The 17,632-nt window shown below is 50.4% G+C and overlaps 1 protein-coding gene across 2 annotated transcripts; it reads right to left on the bottom strand.

The window, feature by feature from the left end:
* Nucleotides 1-91: 91 nt before the first annotated feature.
* Ephb6 (EPH receptor B6) lies at nucleotides 92-14,968 on the bottom strand. 2 transcript variants are annotated; one of them, XM_059257642.1, is made up of 18 exons: nucleotides 14,650-14,968; nucleotides 7,688-7,759; nucleotides 7,219-7,419; nucleotides 6,880-6,944; nucleotides 5,847-6,621; nucleotides 5,044-5,199; nucleotides 4,376-4,726; nucleotides 4,041-4,165; nucleotides 3,692-3,854; nucleotides 3,214-3,328; nucleotides 2,914-2,966; nucleotides 2,621-2,740; nucleotides 2,272-2,519; nucleotides 1,874-2,047; nucleotides 1,238-1,387; nucleotides 801-994; nucleotides 523-678; nucleotides 92-405 (listed from the first exon to the last, which is right to left on the bottom strand). In XM_059257642.1, exons 3-18 carry the CDS (start codon nucleotides 7,316-7,318, stop codon nucleotides 297-299), a joined length of 3,054 nt encoding a protein of 1,017 aa, XP_059113625.1. In that variant the 5' UTR covers nucleotides 7,319-7,419; nucleotides 7,688-7,759; nucleotides 14,650-14,968; the 3' UTR covers nucleotides 92-296. The 2 variants fall into 2 exon arrangements, with proteins under 2 accessions (XP_059113625.1, XP_059113626.1); XM_059257643.1 differs by lacking the exon at nucleotides 523-678.
* Between the last annotated feature and the right edge of the window lie 2,664 nt (nucleotides 14,969-17,632).

Here is a 17,632-nt window from a genome sequence, read left to right as displayed (position 1 = left end):
ACTTAACCACCGGCCCACCCTGTCATGCAGCTCTGCCCCTCCCCAAGGCCTCCCTAGCCCTTCCTTGCAGACTGAGGCATGGACACACCTAAACTTGTAAATTCCCTTCTTTCCCTTTAATATGGGGGAGGCTGTTGGAAGGGCAGGATTTGGGGATGCAGTGTCCAGTGGGCTGGGTTTAATGCGGCAGGCATGGAGGCCAGAAGAAAGCCTGGCTCAGTCTCACACGTACTTCCTCCACCCTATGTCCAGGACTGGGATGGGGCTTCAGCGGCTCACAGATTCCCGACCAGGCTTTACACCTCCACTGAGCCTGGCTGCCTCAGGTGCTGCTGGAGGAGCTGGATGTTGTGCAGTAGTTTCTTCTGGTGGCCAGCCAGGGTGATGCCCAGACCTGGCAGGTCTCTGTTGGGGAAGGAGTGGATCAAACTTGGGCTTGGGCCAGGTCCTTTAATATCCCAGATGCACCCCCTTGCCTGAAGCTCAGAGTGTCTTCCCTCCCATCTCATCGGCCCCGCTTACTCTAGGCTGAGCTGAGCCACATCACTGAAGGTGGAAAGGCCGAACTTGGAGAAGTTGTCCTTGTAACACTCTAGTCCAATGGCTGAGAGCCAGGCCTGGGGAGAGTCCAGGCAAGGAAAGGCCAAGGCCACAGGGTTCAGAAGAGCCTGGGAAGGCCTAAGGTGGGGAGGGGCAAGCAAAACAGGTTTCCTCTTCATCTTACTCTCTCTGCTCCATTTCCCTTTTGGTTTACATTTACCCTCCCTGGCTTTCCCAGGCTCCAGCCCCAAGCTTCAGACCTGTCCCCGGAGCCCCCTTCAGCCTGTAGGGTGTCTGGCTTTCGGATCATCTTGTCAAATGCAGCCACAAGCTGGTCAAAGTGAGGCCGGCGCGCACGGTCCTTCTGCCAAGTATCCAGCATCAGCAGATGTAGTCCAGTGGGGCACCCTGGAGGTGGAGGCAGGCGGAACTCTTGCTCTATTGCATTTAGTACCTGCAGGTCAAGAGGAGCACGTGACGAGAAGCTATTGCTAGTAGGGGTGTTAGAAAAGCCGGGGTGGGGGTGGGCTGAATTCAAGTGCAGCATGAAGCCGAGATGGAAAGGGAACCTTAAAATTTGCAATGTTCTAGCCACAAGAAATTCAAATAGGAATGGCTCAGAAAAGGATGAGTTTAGGATATAAGAGCACAGGTGGGATCACAGTGGAAAATCAGCGGACATCTAGGTCAAGTTCACCTCCTGCTCACTCATGTCCCAGTAGGGCCGTTCTCCGTAGCTCATCACTTCCCACATAAGGATTCCAAAGCTCCAGACATCGCTGGATGTTGTGTACTTCCCATGTGTAATGACCTCTGGGGCTGCCCAGCGAAGCAAGGAGCTCGAACCCTGAAAGGGAGAGCCAGAGGTAAAATAGTAACAACCATAGTAAGAATCTCATTCACTGGGCAACTTAGATGCTTAGATGTCTCTGGAGTCTCACATCCAGCATCTCGTTCTATTATCCCCTTGACCATCCTGAGGAGACATGGGATCGAAGCTTCAAGACTATGAAACTGCACAAGGTCATGGGGCTTGAGAGTGGAGCATTCCGGATTCTAATACCACCGTGCTGACTCTTCAGCCTATGTGACCTCTGTACTGATGGCTAGTAGGAGCTGGTCCTAGTTTCACAGTTCTCTTGTTTTCCTGTGTTCCCCTTTCCCCTTGGTTCCTTAAGTCCCTCAACTGCTCTTAGCCCAGGCTTCTCTCCCCTCAACATACAATGGAGTTTCTAAAGTCCCAGGCACCATGATATCCCACTAGCTGTACCCACCCCATGGCTTTCCTTCCAGCATGCCCAAGAGCAGTGACCCTCCAAGGCCCTGAACTCACCTGAGGACTGTGGCCAAGTCGGGCCACCTTGCACACCAGGTGGCTGTTCACCAGCACACTTCGGGCAGAGAGTGCTCGATGCACAAAGGCAAAGCTGGACAGGTACTGCATGGCAGCAGCCACACCCCGCTGCATGGCCACCAGCTGCAGGCTACTGAACTGACCCTCCCGCTGCTGAAGAGCAGAGGATAGGGGTCATCAACAGGGTAGACACACTGCAAAACATACATCAGCGCAAGGGGGCACTTGGGAGCAAACTTGGGAATCAAAACGGCCTGGGAAGGAAGGAGGGTGGGATGGCAAGGAGCAAAGGCACAAGGCTCTGCCTTCTGGAAAATGTGGGAGTTCCAGGCTTTCCTCAACCCAAGACCCGCCTCCTTCACCAGAGCAGAACTGACCCTAAGGAAGCTGTCCAGGGGACCGAGCTCCATGAGTTCCGTCAGCACCATGACAGGCCGGCTCTTGGTGACTACACCTTCCAGCCGTAGGATATTGGGGTGCTGGAACTGGCCCAGCAGTGCTGCTCGGCCCAGAAAGGTCATCTTCAGGCTCTCAGCACCTCCTGCCCACAGGGCCTGGATAGCCACAGCCTGTTCCCGCCTTCCCCTGGGTTGTAATCGGCCCCGACGGACTTCTCCAAAGGAACCTGGAAGAATAGATACCGGTATGAATAGAAGTCATGAAGTGTTCAGCTGTGCTTAGAAGGGATCACCAGGCCCTCCCAGGCATCCCTTGACCCTCAAATACCTGCCCCAATGACTTCCTCAATCTTGATATATGTAGGATCAACTTCCCGAGCAAGCTCTCTGATAGCCTGGCAGGGGTCCTCATATGTGGAAGGGTCAATGTAATACTTCACTCCAAGCCCTGAAGAGTATAGTGTATTATGAGGGTGTGCTGCAAGTATGAACACCCAAATTCCCAAGACAGGACACACCCTTCTACTTCTGGAAGATGGTGAGGAAGAGCCCCTTCCTCACCAGGCATGTGCCTTGAGCCAAGCCTGCAACCTCAGTCACAATCCCTCTCCCTGTCCCTACCTGGGCTGCTGTACTGCTGCAGCTGTTCTGTGTAGCCGGTCCCACGCCGTTTCCTGAGAGGCAAACCAATGACCTATAATGGCACCTGTTTCTCTCGGCTTGTGTCTGCCCCAATCACCCTGGCCCAGCGGACAACTTGGCAGCCCATGGGTCTGAGGACTGAGGGGACTCTACCAGGACCCTCCTTCCCACCTTAGCAAAGAACTAGTAGAAAGATATGTGAAATGCTGCAGGGGTTCCTGGGGTGGTCAGGACTTGAGTGGTACTGGGGCAGGTGGGTAGGAGTGGCAGGGGCCTCACCGCTGGAAGATGACAGCCAGTACAGTGATAGCTGCCAGTAGAAGGAAGGCCAAGGCCCCCAGGATGGACCCAATCACCAAGGACAGCTTCTCTGGAAGCTGGGAGGGCAGCTCACCTGAGGGATCAGTGGCAGAGTCACAGGGAGGAGCCAGGCTTTCTTTGTGTCTACATGCCTCCGATGTCCCTGGACATCCACAGCACCACATGCACACGCCTCACAGGTACACTCATCCACTTGAACATACTTCCAATCCTCCATAGTCAAGAACTGCCCACACAGGTCCACACTACATGCATTCATACCTGCAAACCCACTCATATGAACTCACTACCTCCCACTTTACCCACACAGCCTCTAAAGTCAGGGGTCACCCACAGCATCCTCCTTTCCCAGAGACTCTGGTCTGGAGGATGATAGGTCAAGACTCGTGACTTACACAGTCTTGGGACCCAAACGCCCATCTAGACTTCCTCTCACCTTGAGGCAGGGTCTGGAAATAGACTTTGCCCCCATAGGGGCCATGGCCAGCTGCAGTCCGTGCCCGCACCTGGAAGCCATAGATGTGGCCAGGGCTCAACCGTGTCACAGTGGCAGTGTTCGTCTCACTGGTCATGGTGAAGGAGTGGGATTCGTCTTCTGCCTAGGGACAACAATCACTCACTCACTTTGTCCCTGCTTTGATCCCCCATCTTCCTCTGTGATACACCTGGTGCCTTGGGCTCTTGGCATCTCTCGCCCCACTCTATAGCAATGCCCTTTTAGGGTTGGGGTTGTGGTGGCTGAGAGCTCTCGTGAGCTCTGCCGAAGCGCCAGACTCCCTGCCCACCTGGTCATAGTATCGCAGCTGGTAGTCGAGGATGTTCCCATTTGTTTGCTCAGGCTGTGGCCAGGACACAGTGATGCTGTTGGCTGCCCGGCTCACCTGGTGCATCACAGGAACTGCAGAAGGGACTGAAGCGCAGAGTGGAGAGTTATTGTTAGGGCGGGGGGCGGCACGGGGGCGGGGGGACGACTGGAGTCTCTGGGAGCAGCAGCACCCAAGGGTGGAGAGGATAGACTTGAGAATGCGATGTCTAATGCAGGCTGGCTGGAAAGCAGGTATGGGGAAGAGGGGATCTGTGGAGCTGAAGCAGGCTGTCCTTAGGAAGGAAAAGGACTCACCTTCATGGCTGGTGCTGACATTGATGGCTGCTGCCTGGGGAGGGTCGGGGCTCAGCTCAGACACCCCATTGACAGCCTGCACTTCCAAGATGTAGGGCACATGTGCTCGAAGCCCCCCAACTAACACTCGGCTCTCTGTCAGGCCCCTCTGGCGGGGGTCGAAATGCACCTCATCCCTGCAGCGGCGACAGGTCCCCCCACTGCTGGGCTCCCGGTGGCCTCCACACTCTTTGCACACAACATTGAAGAGCAGGTCCCCTCTTCCACCCAGCTCGTGAGGCAAGCGCCAGTGCAGCATGAGGGCTGAGCCTTGCACCTCAAACCAAAGCTCCCTGGGAGCAGACGGAGGGCCTGGAAGTGGTGTAGTGGGGTGGGGATGGTTGTGAGGTAAAGGTGAGGGAAGGAAGGAGGCCAGAGGGTGTGGCCAAGAGGGCAGAAAGTAGAGGCAGAAAGGAAGGTGGGGAAAGAGAGAAGTGTAGGTCATGAGGAGAGGAGACAAAAACAAAAAACAAAAAGAAACAAACAAAACAATAACAACAACAAAAACCGAAAAATGCAAAGTCATTCCAAGTGAACTCCAAAGCCCTCTCATCCCCATGGTTAAATTAGGTCCCCCACATCCTCACCCATTCCCGGATTTACTGTGTTGAGCTGGGCTCAGGACTCACCAGTGCATGGAGCCTCTGGGGGGTCGGAACTGGCCCTGTAGAAGCCCTGGAGACAAGGGCATACCGGGGCTGCAGGGTCAGGGGAGTGGCTGCGGGCCGGACATGCTGAGCAGGGGACATTCCCAGCCACGGCCTTATAGGACCCTTCAGGGCAGGCTAAGCAGGCAAAGGAGAGAATGTGCTGTCATGTTTACTTTATTCACCCACCCCGAGTTTCTAGTCATCTGTACAAAGTGTCCTCTGCTCCCCAGAGCTGGTTCTTGGTCCCGAGACCCATTCTCCACCTGCTGTTTCCTGGTGCACAGATCTATTCAGTCAGAGGACAGAAATCACTCCCCTTATGAATAGTTCGGTGTGCTGGGAGCTGGGGCAGTGCAAGCCTAGAAGTGGGTGTTCCTGGCGAGGACACAGAAACTCCCTGTAATCATTCTTTTTAGCCTATCCACTATTACTTCCTACTTGCCTTTCGGCTACGGGCTCTGCAATGAACCTTCCCCAGTCAGGTATCTTATGAGCACAGAGGAGCCCACACAGGGTAACCCAAGAACGGAGGAACTTTTGCTCTGTGTCCCTTCTTGGGCCCATGGCCTTAGGGTACAAAACATCGGAATATGGAAAACCACAGCCATTTCTAGACATTACAGATGAGTTCAATGAGCAAGTCTGTATACTTCAGAAAGTAAAATTGGGGAAAATAGGTCCTTTCCTGAGGTGGCTTCTTTGAGGTATTTTGTGGACAAAGCCAAATTTGGAGTGTCCAGGAGAGAAATCCAAGGCCAGGGGGTTGCGGGAAAGGCTCTCACCTTGGCACAGCTTGTCTCCACGAGCAGGCTGGTGACCAGGCTGGCAGCGGCAGCCTCCCACAGCTACCATCCACCTGCCTTCCCCATTGCAGTGTAACCGTGGGGGGCTGCCCCCTGCCTGGCCTCCGACTCCATCCTCCTCTGGTTCTGCATGAGCTACACAGGTCCCCAAGGCTGCCACCAGGGAGGCGCCTCCAGCTCCACTGGCCTGCGTCTCAGGAAAGGAGGCAAAGGCCCGCAGGACAGAGGGACAGGTGTAGGAGAAGAGCTTGACTGCCACAAGGGCCAGGCAGGCCCCTGTGTCCTGGAAGGCCACATAGAAGCCGCGCTGAGTGAGAGGACCAAAGCTGCGTTCTTTGACATTTAGCTGCAGCCCCACCCGCTGACCAGTCCTGTGGGGTCCCACGGTCCATGAGGAAGAGGAGGAGGAGGAGGAGGCGGAGGCAGGGAAGCTCTCATCTGCTGCAATTGTGTCCACTTTGGTCCAGCGTTTGAGGTGCCAGTTTGAAACGCTGTCGGGGCCGTCAGGCTCCTCAGCCTGCCGGTAGTAAAGGGTGAAGGTCTCCCGGCAGGTACCCCCACTGACACCCAGGCTGGAACATGCTCGTACAGAGAAGTGAAGGCGGATGTGTGCCCTCTGGGCCCCTCGCCGCTCCACAAAGTGTGTCTGCAGCCAATTGTCCTGTCCAGCACCTGGAGGGACCCCTGCCACGTGGCATGCTTCGAAGGTCCGAGTCAGACGGCGCTGGTCATCTAGAACACTCACCTCGTCCCACTGCAAGGGGACCAGGGAAAACAACAACTGCTCAGTTTGCAAAGGGAAACGACAGGGGGACACTGTGGGGTTGTATCTGTTCTACTGAGATATTGCATTAATGACAAGCAAAGCAGAGAGAGGGTGCACTGAAATTCTGTTCCCCACAATGGATGAGAGTCTTAGCCCAGCTTTTATCCACGATGTCCTCCCTCAATTCCACTTTCTAGGGAACAATCTGGGCCAGAGGATGGGTTCAGAATGAAGAGTGGCACTCACCCCACCTGGTGGGTAGGTGAGCCAGCCAATCTCAGAGGTCTCTCCTGTGGTATCCAGCAGTACTTCTGTTCAGACATAATGGGGCACATTGTGTAAAGCCTCCAGCTGGCAAAGCTACTCCCACTCCATTCCATGGAAAACCAAATACTATCCCTCCCGGATCCATTTAATTTGCCAGCAGGAGCTTAGTATCCATGAGGATCCTGAGTCTAAAATACTTGATACAAGTTCTGCTCATCCTCCTTACACGCTTCCTTAACATCATCACTCTCTATCTCCACCCCCTCCCACTCGACTCCACTGGCTGGGTGGGACTCTTCTGCTTCCTCTCCTTCCTACCTTCCAGAGCCAGAACCGAGGGCCCCAGAACCAGGACCCACAGACTGCACACCATGCCCGCCACTCTGCTCCCTGACCCAGCAGTGTCCTCAGTAGCCATGAGGTATCTTCAGAACTCCCACCATTGCCTCGGCTGCCACCCTGCTCTGAGGCGGGGCTGCAGCTTTTGCAAGACTCGGGGTCTGCAGCCAAGTTTGCTTCCTAGGGAGAATATGGGATAAAAAAAAGAAACAGAGAGGAGAAGTCATATTGATACACTGTATAGGTGCCCAAACTTCATATAGCGCCTGCTCTACAGCCCTCAAACTGTCCCTGAACCAAACGTGGGCAGAAGTCAGTAAGCACTGACTCATCTGAGTCTGCTAGGCACATTCCACTTTCCTGTAGAGACACCTGTCAAACCCTTCACCTCTACTCTTTATGTGACCATGTCTCAAGGATGCACAGCAGAGTGCTCGCCTCGTCTTACCCTTTTGGTCTGGAAGGACTTATTCCAGTTTGTTCTCTTCATTTACTCTGCACCTTTCCTCCAGCAGCCAACCTGTAGGGTAGTTGAAAGTCTCTGGTCATTAACAGCAGGCGGATAAGAAGCAGTCCATCCTAATGGACACGTGGGTTCTCACTAGGCCCCAGCAATCCTGCCCTGAATACTCTCTGCTGTTTCACGGAGACGGTGAAGCAAAAGGGACAAAGAAAGATGGCTGTGGGGTATGAAGGGAGGGGAGGTGGATGAACAGATGCGAAAAGAACACAGGCATAAGGACTCTGGAAGATAAATGAGGCTGTGTTAGGAGAGGACAGAGCTATGTGGGTCTGGCACTCATTCTGAACAAAGGTTCTCTTCCCCACGGGGCATGTTTTCCCTCGTGGCTCACAGAAAACTAAGCATACACCATAAACCTACAAAAGGATGCTTATTTGCTCATAATTGGAGGAAGGCAGGTTGAAACAACAGCGACATGCTATTTGTTACAGAAGGGATGTGTGTGCCTTTACCATGACTGCATATGTTACAATCCTATTCCCCAGCGGGATGGTTTTAAGAGTTGGAGCCTTCGGGAGGTAATTCTGCATGGAGGATTTATAGGAATGGATTAGTATTCTCAGAAGACACCCCCCCCCCCAAAGACTCTCTAGCCTTCTCTCCATGTTGTGAAGTGGCAATGAATGGAGGGCAGTCTGAAACAAAGAAGGTGGTCCTCACCACAGTCCAGCCATGCTGGTACCCTGATCTCTGAACATCCTCTGAATGGTGAGGAATACACTTCTGTTGTTTATTAACTGTCATTGTCCAACGGATGGACCTTTACGGTTGTAGGCTGAAATGAATAAAATACCACTTTAACCTGTGAGACTGACAACACAAAGTCGGACAAGACATGGTAAGGGTCTCTTCTCTACATTGTGCTGGTGAATTCATATTGTATATGGCATGTGGGAAATAACTGGCAATATCTGTCTGGTAACTTGACATCTAGAAGTCCTTCAGGTATCACGAATTTGCATGTACTTGTTTAAACCAGGGTATTAATGAGATTGGGGGTGGGTCGATGCTGGGGATTGAATCCAGCTCTATCTGCCAAGCTTTGTCCTTAGGCGCTGTGAGTTGTTCGTAAGGGAAAAGACTGTAAAGTGGCTAAACATCAGTAGAAGGATGGTTGAGAAATTATGGCCCATCCTAAGCAACAAATATGAGCTGTTTATGTAATAGTACGGAAATGATGTCCAGGTGAAAGCAGTACGTGCAGAACAGTCTAGAGTAAGCTCCCACTTGTTAACTTGAAGAGAATAGATATTGGGCTGGGTATTTAGCTCAGTGGTAGAGCATTTGCCTAGCATATGTGAGGCTCTGGGTTCAATCACAGCACCAGAAATAAAAAAACAAATAAATACATATTCATGTGGAAAAATATTATGGAATGATACATAAAATTTGGGAAGAAAGGAAATGAAAGGGATAGGGGAGATAATTTCATTGTCTTCTTCTTAATTTTTATAGTAAAATAGTCTTTCATAAGTACTGATGATCTTTTGAACTTAATGATGACTCAAGATTTATTTTTAAAGCTGTAGTTAATACCTGTTTAGTAAAACGAATCAAGATAGTGCTTATGCCCTCTGAGTGATTTCTAGGCTCTACCTAATATCCACCCGCTACAGGAAAGTTCTGTAGCCATTAGTAGTAAGAGAAAAGCGAGACAGCCTGCCAAGACATGGCTGCTTCCTGGACCATGGCGAAGACCAGTTCCACTATTGGTGGTACTCTTGCCTGTCTCAGTAACCTGGTCTCCAAAGTTCAGGTGGCACATGAACAAGAATAGCGGGATTCATTCGTTTCCGGTGAGGAGAAAAATGAAAGGCACGTTGCTCACAATACTGAGAGAACTTAGAGGGAAGCAAGCAAGCAAAACAAACAGCAAAGCCCAAAGCCAACTGGAAGGGCAGCCTCACCCTGGGTGCATGTGGCCTGGTGACCCAATGATAGCAAAGGACACACTTCCAGTGAAGCTGGAGTTAGACCGAAACTGTACTTGACTGTGGTCAACAGGAACGCTATTATTTAATTCCTGCTCATCTGAGATTCTTTTCCGGCAAAGGTGTTATGTGTGTGATAAGGTAAAGCTTTTAGTGCCATCCCATGAAGCCATCCTAGAGGGACGGACACCTTTTGTACACACCTGAGGGCTGAGTAGTAATCAAGTAGCCAGCGAATTCTTCCCCTCATTACCAATGGTGCCCTATGTGTGTGACATAGACAATTCATGGGCCTGTAGAGAGAGGCAATCATTAAACAGTTCCATGTAGGAAGAAAGTTTGTAAGAAGCACAGATTCTCTGAAAACACTGTTCTAAGTGATGCCAGGCTCTCTCATGGATCAAGTAAATGCTCTAGAGAAGAACTTCAGAGCTTATGTAGCTGTCTTAATTTTTGTATCACTGGCTCCAGCATCAATATCTGTTTCATGAATACCATGAAGTAATACACATTGGAGGTGTAATCCCCCAAATCTCAGGGCTTGTCAAAAGAGCCCAGGTTCCATCCAGAGCCACAGTGTTTGGGTACATTTTTATCAAGGTCAGAAGATGCCAGAGGCAGGCTTTTAAACAGTGAAGGCTACTTTACTATATGCCTAGAAGATACTCCTCAAAATAGTCTCTTTCAGGCAGAACATGAGTGGGTTCTGATTCTATACAGTGAAGAAACAGTGAAGACTGAGCCTTTTTACACTCACAACTGGACAATCATGGAGAAGGAATAATTAATATTTTGTTAACAGTGTTAATAGAACTTTTTGTTTGGAAGAGAAAAGCGAGACAGAAAAAAAATAACAGAAAGCATCAGTTGTGCAATATGGAACATTCTAGAAGATGAAGAATGATAAAATAATTGCTTGGATAAGGTATACTAGTGTAGTGCCTTAGCATGCATCTTGATGACAACCCGAAGCTGGCCTATCTCCAGATGATCCAGAAAATAGCAAGAGCGATCATGAAATATATTAAAGCCATTCCACTCCTGTCATCGAGAATAAAATGCAAACACCAAATGGAGACTGTTATTTGAGTACTTGCTTTTTTTTCTTTTTTCTTTTTATTTGACTATGTGCAAAGACATTCACTTTTTAAAAAATGCTTGACGATCTTAAAGCATTCAACAGTATATTTTGATGCAGGAAGTGAATCTTCAGATTCAGACCCAGAATACTGAAGATTAAAAACAAATGTATTGGGGGGTGAGGGGAGGTGGGAGGTGGGGGAAATGTTGCTGAGTCAGAGTAGGAAGTTAGATCAGTTCTTGCTAATCCAAACAACCAAGTCTCCTATTTATACATAAGAAGATTCACAGTGTCTCTCCATCACCAGAATGAAAACAAAGCAAAGGGAAACCTTGAGGCAGGGAGTAATGTCTGTCAACTATGTCATACCATTGCAGATTCTTCTGAAGCAAGTTCCAAAGGTAGAAAAACAAGAGACAAGACAGGAGTGCTCCTCACGTCTGGAATACTAAGGAGGCAGGGCTTAACACTCGACTTTCAAAGGTTGCTTTGCAGCTTGAAGTCACCACATCCCTCTCATTTGGTACAAGAGGGTATCTTGGGCACAGCCAGCATCCTGTAGCCAAAGCCCCTCTCTCCCAGCCTGTCTGAGATCCCTATTTCTGCTGCAGCTCAAGAAATGAACTGGCCAGGGTTTGGAAGTCCTCAGGCTTCAGCAAGGACAAGACACTGATCTCAATCAAGAAAACATTCATATTTCAGATGTACGTGAAGTTTTAAAAATATAAAATACCTGAAGCAGCAGAAATGTGGCTCAGAAAAACATCAACAGGACAGCTTTATGTGACACAAATCACATTCTATGATTTTGCATTTTTCTATTCCCGAACCCCTTTTCGGGGTCTATTGCTTTCCTTCTTTTTGATTTTTTTGTAAAATAAAGCAAATGTATCAGCTAGATCACAAGCCTGATACATTTGCTTTATTTTACAAAAAATAAGGCAGGGTCTTAGGCATCGAGGCTGTATCTGCTTTTAGAAACTGGCAAAATCCAGAGATGTGTAGCGTTTCAGCTCATCAGATATAGATTGTGAATTCTGTTTTCTATGAGAACGAAAGATTGGAAAGTAAATTAAATCAGCAAATCTGTAAGAGCTTTAAAAATTAACTACGCTTAAATGACATGCTAAGTTTGATAGCTTCATGAACAAACCCAGCTTATTTGGTAGTTTATGCACCTCACTCTGAACTAAAAAATAAATAAGACAAGTCAGTTTAAAGCAAGGTATGACAGAGATATAGAGACCATTAAAACTTGCTACTGTAAGAGGGTGCTAGGGATGGAGGATGCGAAGTGGGGATAATTAACTCTTACACATGCTTGAATTGTTTTGTTCTTATTATAATATGCACACCTTACTTTCATCATTAAAACCTAAACAAAGCTAGGATGTATGAAAGGGTACTTTTGAAACTGGACACATAGAGCATATGTTTACATGTTTAATTTCTCTTCCCTTTTTTACCTGTCAGTTTTCAGAACATCTAGGAACTTTCAGCTCTAAGACACAAGAGGCAAAGCTGGCAGTAAAGGAGCAGAAGGATGTCAGCCACAAAGGAAAAGTAACTTTTATTCTTGGGCGTTCTGTAAGCTTCTCTCCCAAGAAGTTCAAGTTGTTGTCATGCTTCTCTGTCACCATGCTGGGCTAAGGACTGTGTCTACCAAGGGAAAGAAGGGGGACAGAGGGCACTGGACACTTGCAACATGTCAGGAGGGCCTCCCTGGCAATAGAGGGAGGCATGTGAGAGAGATTTTCATGAGGTATGGTCGGCTGCTATCCAGCAGGGATGGGGAGCATTCCCAGAGCCAAGGGCCAGTGGTTTTAGGTCTCTTGTGGTTGCTGAGCTGGTTTTCACACCTGTTAGCTGCAGGGTCAGCGTAGGAGGGGTCAGCACCATAGGCTGGTCCTCTGTCCTGTTCTGCAGCTGTTAAACGCCCAGGAAATTCCAATATAATCCTTGCTCAGCTTACTGCTGCCGTCTCTACCCTTTAATCTGCACCCTGGAGATCCTCTGGTGAGCTCTCTCCGTGCTCTGGCCTTGTGCCTTGAAAAGGATCCCATGAGGTTTCAAGGCAGCCTCCAGGACATACAGGGAGGAGATGGCTGTCTGGCTCTGGCTCTGGCTCTTCTGATGGCCAGGCTGGAGAAGCCAATTTGTGGATTGTCTAGCTGAGGACAGTTCTACGTCCCTAGAGATCTCCAGCCTCCAAGAATGTCCCCCAGAAGCATGCTCGCTCAAGCACTTGTGCCTCCCACTCCCAGTCTTTGCAGACAGGAGAGGCATTTAAGATGCAAGCAATGTCTAGGTCTAGCCAGACAGCCATTGAGAATGAAGCACTCTGGCTGTTCACTGACTGGGGTCATGATGGTGCTGGGAAAGCGTATAATGGATGGTTTGGGGGCAAATACGGGTGAGCGAGAGCCATGAGTCCTGAAAGGTAATGGGAGAAAGCCCCGAGGGTCAGGAGCTGTATCAGCGGGTGACTGATGGCTGAGATGGGGTAGGCAGCAGCGAAGAGCTGGGAAATGAGTGGCAGAGGTCTTATGAATTGCTGTCCTTGTTGTGGGCCCTGCTCCATCCTCACTGCCCTCCAGGAAGATGATTCTGCAGAGGTGCCCAGGTGAGCATGGGGTAGAGAAAGGGGAACCAAGGCTTCCAGCACCCTCAGATGTTACCACAGTCCTCCCACCTGCAGGGAGGTATGGGAGGGTGACAGGAAACCTTATGGCCAGGTTCAGGAGATGGTGAAGAGCTGGCGAGATACTATCCCGGAAGAAAATGCTGCCTTTCCCACGCTCAGCCATCCAAGCCTGTTTTTGCCAGCATTCTGATAACTCCATGGACTTTACCAATCATCTGCTTGTATGATGAACGGACCAATAGACTTGAAAGGAATTTTCTATATGTCATTAGGTATGTACACTGGGGCTTTCATGGCAATCCTCCTCCAGGACAAAAAGACCCATAGCTTTCAAAGGTCCATAGCTGCTATGAGCAAGGTTCAGTCCCTCAAGGTCCTATTACTGGGTCAGCCTCCAAGGACTGTCCACAGCCTTACCAGTCACTCCCACTGGTCTGGCAGTTGAGAAGCATCATCTCCCCTTTCAGAACCACCTAAGTCAAATTCCCCTGATGGGTGGAGGGCCTGGGTTAACTGATTGGGAACAGGCTGGGCAGCTCTTCTACATGGGCACTGCCAGGGACATTACAACATCAGCTATGCTGGTCCCCTGCCAGCTCCCCCAGGGATGGGAGGAGAGAGGGTGCCAGACGGCCAAGATCAGTGGGCAGGGGCAGAGGCAGGCTGGGCCAAGCACCCAGATGCATAGAGGGGGTGGAGCTGGGGCAGGAGCAGGCAGGAGACTTTGTTTGCAACTGGAGGGGGGGTGGGTGCTTATGATTGGGGCTCAAAATCCAAGCCTCTAACTCCAGGCTTAAGCGCGGGGGTGGGGGTGGGGGGAGGTAGTGGTGAAGATGTAGATTGGCCCCCCTGGCTCCTCCCAGCAGCAAGGAGATTGGAGAGATGCCACAGGAGTCAGAGGCACGGGCAAACCTTTTCTAAACGAGGGGAGCCTGACCTTTGCGAGGTTACCCCTCACACAACCCCTCCCCAAGCCAGAGGCAGAGGAGGGTCGCTGGATGATGAAAGAATTCTAACACCCAGGATAGTGGACACGAATGAAGGCTAGAGCAGGGACAGTTCCTCAGGAACCTTCTCTTGTTTTGGAGAGGTATACTCAGTACTCACCCAAGAGACTCCCCACCACCCCGGGTGTGCACAGGCCCAGGCTAGAGCAATCCTCTACTTTGCAAACCTTAATCCCTTAGTCTCCAGACACAGTATCCTTTGACCTCCCAAATCCCTAGCTCACCTTCCTGCCGGCCTCCAGCTCTGCAGTCTGCGCCCCTGAGGCCCCCGTGGTGGCCCTGCAGCCAGCAGATCTCTCCCAGCGTCGTGCGTGTCCTCTCAGGTCTGGGGACCTCGTTTCCCCCGCGGCCCGTGTCTGCTTGTAGCTTGGAGTCTGGGATTCTGGGGAGGACCCGAGGCTGCAGGCAGGGGCTGCTCCCGAGGCGGAGCCCCGAAGAATCGTGCCGGGGCCAGTGTCACGGAGTCGCCGAGCTCTGGTCTGGGGTTCAGACGCCCGCTGCTCCGGAGTGCCGGCTAGGCGAACGCAGCGGGGCCCGCCCCCTCTCGTCCCTCCCAGCCTGGCCCGCCCCTCTCCGGCCCCTTCAGCCGCCTTCTCTCTCTCCTCTTCCGGGAGCCGAGCCCGCCCTCTGGGCCTAGGACCCGAGTACGCAGCGCCCGCTCCCCAGTGGGGCGCGCAGTGGAGACGCTAGGCGCGCCCTGGGCCCGCCCGTGTGCTGGGGAGGGTCGGCCTCCTCCCACAGGTCCTGGCCCGCGGAGGAGACGTGGGTCGGAGGATGGCACGCATTGGGGTCCGGGAGGAGGCGGTCAGTGGGCGCCGCTGCGAGGCGTGCTTAAAACCCTGATGCTCGCACTCGAGCATCAGCGGAGCAAAGCGCTACTGGCTGGCGGCTGATGGCCAGGGCCGGGCACAAGCCCAAGCGCAGCGCCCCTGGCTCCTCCTTCCCTCTTCTTTAACTCTAGGAACTAAACCGGTGGGGCTCCTACTCAGGGTTGAACCGAGGTGGGCGTGAGCAGAGAAACGAGAAAAGGAGGAGGTGGAAGGAGAAACAAATCTCGGGGGCACCAGAGGGCAGGACAGCCAGAGAGAGTGCGGGCGTCTGGGGAGGAAAACGTCCCCGTGCTAGCGTCAAACTTGTGTCTCTTTTCTGTGCCTGGATCTGGGTCAGCGTTGGTGCCTCTGACTAGAACCTCCCTCGCTCCCTTCACCCTCCTCATAGTCAGGGAAACCTGGGGCGGAGTCCGCGAAGTCTGATGTCTTTGCCTGGCTCAGACATGGCTTGGACAAGTCGCTGCACCTCTGGGTGCCACCTCCTTGGCGCGCGCTCCGCAGAGAACCTCTCCACAGCGGTGAGAGGCGGTAGAAGGTATACTCGGTCGGTGCCCGGAGGCAGGGGCGGAACAGAGCGGGCTCGCTTCCAGGGAGAAACGTTTCTGCCCACCCCTAACCAGTTCTAAACTGGAGTCCAGGATTGGGGGTCTATTGTTCAGGTCCCGCGGAGCTGGGCTGCAGCCTTATCACGAAGTGTTGCTACCACCTGCTGGTTCTTTTAGGGAGCACAGGCACCTGGTGAATTTCTAGGGCCCATTTTCTTCTCCCCTCATCACCCCGTCCCATCTTATCCCCCCGCCCCCGTGCATCTTTCATTTATTCAAAAGCATGCTTATGAAAGCACTAGCTGCGTATGGGCTCATCACAACTGGTACTTAAAGAGCATTTAGAAACCAATGAAAATTGTGAAAGAGACTATGAGCCAACATGCACAAGAAACCAAACAATGGAACTCGTTGAGGCACTGAGAGAGAAACAGGCTTTAATGAATCGGCTGAATGAGTGATAGAAGGGTGAAGACAAATAACGAGTCCCCACTTGGACAGGAGGCTGTTCGCTCATAATATCGAGGGTCAATTAATAAGCCTGATTAAGTTTAATGACCTGCGTTTGGACCTCATTAAAACTCCAATTACACTGGTGTGTCTATAACTCTTGTTTTTTCCATTTGTTTAGAAGCTCTCTGATAAAGGGCTGTCTTTACTTGTGGTCAGCTCTTTCCAAAGCTTTCAATGACTGGGGGAAAAAAAGCCCAATCCTCATATGCATTATTAGGTAATTCTATTATGTATCTATCATCATATCCATCCAAACATCCTATTATCCATCTAGCATGCTTTGATGTTCTCACTCTACATATACCCTACACCCCCAGCCTCTCCTAGATATACTAAAGATATGCTTGGAAACTTGAAAAAAGTAATAAAGTACACAATTAAAGTATGTTTAAACATACTCACAAATCTAAAATGTAGCTATTTCTTTATGAAGCCCAGAAATTCCAGTATACATTTGTAACACACCATGCATTGTTATTACAATGAAATACTTGTTTTCCTTTTTGTTGTATGACATATTACAAATGCCATTTTCTTTTATTCAGACTTAAGTAATTTTTTTTCTTGTTGAGAAAATCTGAGGGCATCTAGTTTTCAAAGAAAACACCACCAAGATGCATAGAAGATTAAATTTATTTTTACAATTAGCCTTATATCCCAATCTACATATTTTAAAACCAAGTTTTTGTATTTTTATTTTATTGTGCATGAGTGTTTTGCCTACATGTATGCATGCACACTGTGAGCATGATTGGATAGTGTGCTTGGTGCCAGAAGCCAGAAGAGGGCATCAGATTGCCCGGAACTGGAGTTACAGAAGATTGTGAGCCATCATGTGGATACCAGGAATCAAACCTGGGTCCTCTGTAAGAACAGGAAATGTTTTTTAACCACTGAACCATTTCTCCAGTCCCCAACCAGGTGTTAATAGTGGGTAGAAAGTACAGCACGCATCTGCTAAATTATGCTGTACTCTGCAGCTATGAACAGGCAGAGCAGTGAGTTCCAGTTAAAGTTGAGTATAAATCTTTGCTGTAATTTGCTCAATACCTGGCACATATTAGGTGTTTAGAAGTGTTTTAGAAAGAATAAATAATACTAAAAATTTTTAAGCTGAAAGGCAGAAGTTAATAAAGCATATGCCTCATAGATTTCATTATCTCCAGCACACACAAGCTCTAATGTAAATGTGGAGCCTAAAAGGTCTCCTGGGTAGAAAACTCCAAGCGAGATGGCTGGACTCCTTGGCTGGCTCTGCCACTTTTGTGCTGATGTTTTTCTTCCTTCTTAAGCTTTTCCTTCTTCAATATCTATCACTC

The sequence above is a fragment of the Peromyscus eremicus genome, chromosome 3, assembly GCF_949786415.1.
Source record: "Peromyscus eremicus chromosome 3, PerEre_H2_v1, whole genome shotgun sequence".
In the NCBI taxonomy this organism is placed as follows: domain Eukaryota; kingdom Metazoa; phylum Chordata; class Mammalia; order Rodentia; family Cricetidae; genus Peromyscus; species Peromyscus eremicus.
Note: the sequence above shows the minus strand (reverse complement) of the source record. Positions and strands in the feature narration are given on the sequence as shown.